Here is a 3,300-nt window from a genome sequence, read left to right on the forward strand (position 1 = left end):
ATTATATAATTATAAAAATTATAAATATATAAAAAATAAAAAAAAAAAATATATGTTTTTTAATTTAAATTAATATTATATTATAAATTTATTTATTTATTTATTTATTTATTTATTATTATTTTTTTTTCCTTCTTGAAAAAAAAAAAAAAAAAAAAAAAAAGAGAGAGAGAGAGAGAGACATATGGGATCATGTTATAGTAGAAAAAATAAAGTATCAACAACATCATTAGATGAAGAGGAAAAAAAAAAAGAAAAAAAGAAAAAAAAATATATATATATTTTATATGGAGCATCGGGGTCAGGAAAAGATACACAATGTAGATTATTAGAAAAAAAATACAATTATAAAATAATTTGTATGAGTAAATTATTAAAAGAATATAAAGAAGAATATAATAAAGAAAATGTATCAAATGAAGCAGGAAATTATTCGGATGAAATAGAAAAATGTATGATAGATGGATCTTTAGTTAATGATAAAATTGTTATAGAGATATTTCATAAACAATTGAACAAATATATAAATGATGATAAATATAATGGTATTATTATAAATGGTTTTCCTAGAAATTATGAACAAGCTTTATTAATTAAACAAAACAATATAAGTATAACAAAATTTATAAACATACAAGTAGGAAAAGATACTCTATGGAGAAGAATAAATAATAGAATTATCGATCCAATTACAAATATAAGTTATAATGAAAATATAATACAACTAATTAAAAAAAAAAGAGAAGGACAAGAACTATCAGACGAAGAACAACAACAATTGATCATAGACAATCAAATATATAATAATTTAAGTAATGATATTTTAGAAAGATTAACAAAAAGAAAAGATGATGAAGAACAGGTTTTCAATAAAAGGTTTCAATTATATATAGAAAGCGAACAAAAAATTAATTCTCTATTTAAAAATATTTGTAAAAGTGTTGATGGAGAAAAATCGATAAATCATATATTTGATCAAATATGCTCCATTATAGATGATGATAACCCCAATTAAAAAAAAAAAAAAAAAAAAATATACATATAAATTTTTTTTTTTTTTTTTTTTTTTTTTTTTGACTTGAAATAAATACATAAATAAATAATTATATTATGTATATTTGTATTAGTAAAATTGTTTTTATTTTTATTTTTATTTTTATATTATTTATATTTTTTTTTTAAGTAAAAATAAGAAAAGCCTTTTGGATGAAAGTGTACAGGTGAGAAAAATTCGTTTATGGTATCAATTTTTGAGGGATGGAAAAAAAAAAAAAAAAAAAATACACATACATAAAAAAGTAAATAAATAAATAAATAAATAAATAAATAAATAAATAAATAAATATATATATATATATATATATATCTTATTTATTGTTAATAAAATGATGTAATGAGAAGTATATGATATATGAAATGTTAAATATGTCACAACTGAATAACTAAAAATATATATATTTATATACATTATGTGTAATGAATATTTTTTTTTGATTTCAAAAAGGCGATCCTGTTTATATATATATATATATATATATATATATATATATATATATATTTATTTATTTATTTATTTACATTTACATTTATTTCTTTGAAACATACTTGATGCAGTAAACATTATAAGCACATATAAATTTTTTTTTTCTTTTAAACAATTATTCATTTATAATATTATTTCTATTTATATGTCCACGTTATTATTAATTAAAAATATAAATTAAAATGGACAAGTTAATATGCACTCAATCTTTTGAAAGATTAAATATACTGGTGGTAGGATGTGGAGGTTTAGGTAACGAAGTCATAAAGAATTTAATTTTTTTACATATAAAAAACATAACTATTGTAGATTATGATATTGTTGAAGTAAGTAATTTACAAAGACAATTATTTTTTAGCCATGATGATATAGGTAAATATAAAGTGGATGTCATAAGTTATAAAATAAAGGAAACATATATGCATGACAACATTTGTATAAAAAGTTATAAAAATCATATAGAAGAATTTGATTCTTCATTTTTTGAAGATTTTGATTATATTATTGGTTGCTTAGATAATATAAAGGGTCGCATATATTTAAACAGTATAATATATAATTTAAGGAACGATATTATATATATTGATGGAGGTATAGAAGGTTTTAAAGGAAATGTAAAAATTATTAATAGAAAAAAAAATTATGCTTGTATACAATGTAGTATAAAGAATTATACAAATAGTACATATCCTATGTGTTCCATAATCAATAATCCTAAAACACCTGAAGAATGTATTTTATATGTATTGAATGTTTCTTTTAAAAAAGAGAAAAGTGAAGAATTAAATATAAATAATATAGAACATATACAATGGGTATATGAAGAAGCCAAAAAAAGAGCTCAATATTTTCATATAGAAAATGTAACATACAATTTAACAGAACAAGTTATAACAAATACGATTCCTACTACTATAAGTACATTAATGATAATTTCTTCATTAATCATAAATATTTTGTATAAACTGGTTCTATATAAAAACGAAAATTTCCCATATAGTGATATTTTATATGTAGGGGATAATGGTATATATACATATTACTATCACATTTATAAAGATCCACAATGTGTTATTTGTAATAAAAAAAAAATTAATCTCACATTACATAAAAATTATACATTAAATGATTTAATTGAACTTATCAAGAGAACATATCTATGTGAAAAAATTAACATTTCATCAGATACTTGTATATTATATATATCATCAAAATGTGTGAGTAAAATATATAATCACAATTTACAGTTGACTCTTTCTCAATTAATAGATATGGGACAAATAAAAGAAAATGGATACTTAAATATTCAAACCGATAAAAGCAATTATATACTATTTTTTAATTTGGTATGAATGTATATTTGTTTATGTATATCTTATTTGATTATTTAAAAAATATGTCACTAAAAAGGTACATATATATAAATATATATATATGTATGTATCTATGTATGTATTTATTTATTTATTTTATTATTTATTTTATTTTTTTGTTTTTTTTGGTAATTCTCTTTCTCCGTACAATTTTATAAATGTATCTTAATTATTATATTCCATATAAAATATTTAATTAAAAAAATTTATTAAATAAAAGTCATTTTTTCAAATCAACATTTGTTATAATTCTTCTACATATTAAATATTTTGTGTGATTTTTTTTTTTTTTTTTTTTTAAACAATATATTTAAAAAATTATGAACGGGTCATAATTTTCCCAAAAAAAAAAAAAAAAAAAAAAAAAAAAAAAAAAAAAAAATT

The 3,300-nt window shown here is 18.1% G+C and overlaps 2 protein-coding genes across 2 annotated transcripts; both read left to right on the forward strand.

The window, feature by feature from the left end:
- Window positions 1-184: 184 nt before the first annotated feature.
- On the forward strand, window positions 185-1,015 carry PRSY57_0816200 (adenylate kinase 2; the record flags this gene model as incomplete). Its single annotated transcript, XM_020114727.1, has 1 exon — window positions 185-1,015. One exon carries the CDS (start codon window positions 185-187, stop codon window positions 1,013-1,015), a length of 831 nt encoding a protein of 276 aa, XP_019970567.1.
- Window positions 1,016-1,725: 710 nt separating this feature from the next.
- Window positions 1,726-2,895, forward strand: PRSY57_0816300 (ubiquitin-activating enzyme, putative; the record flags this gene model as incomplete). Its single annotated transcript, XM_020114728.1, has 1 exon — window positions 1,726-2,895. The coding sequence occupies one exon, from the start codon at window positions 1,726-1,728 to the stop codon at window positions 2,893-2,895; it is 1,170 nt and encodes a 389-aa protein (XP_019970568.1).
- Between the last annotated feature and the right edge of the window lie 405 nt (window positions 2,896-3,300).

This window comes from Plasmodium reichenowi, chromosome 8 (genome assembly GCF_001601855.1).
Source record: "Plasmodium reichenowi strain SY57 chromosome 8, whole genome shotgun sequence".
Taxonomy (NCBI): domain Eukaryota; phylum Apicomplexa; class Aconoidasida; order Haemosporida; family Plasmodiidae; genus Plasmodium; species Plasmodium reichenowi.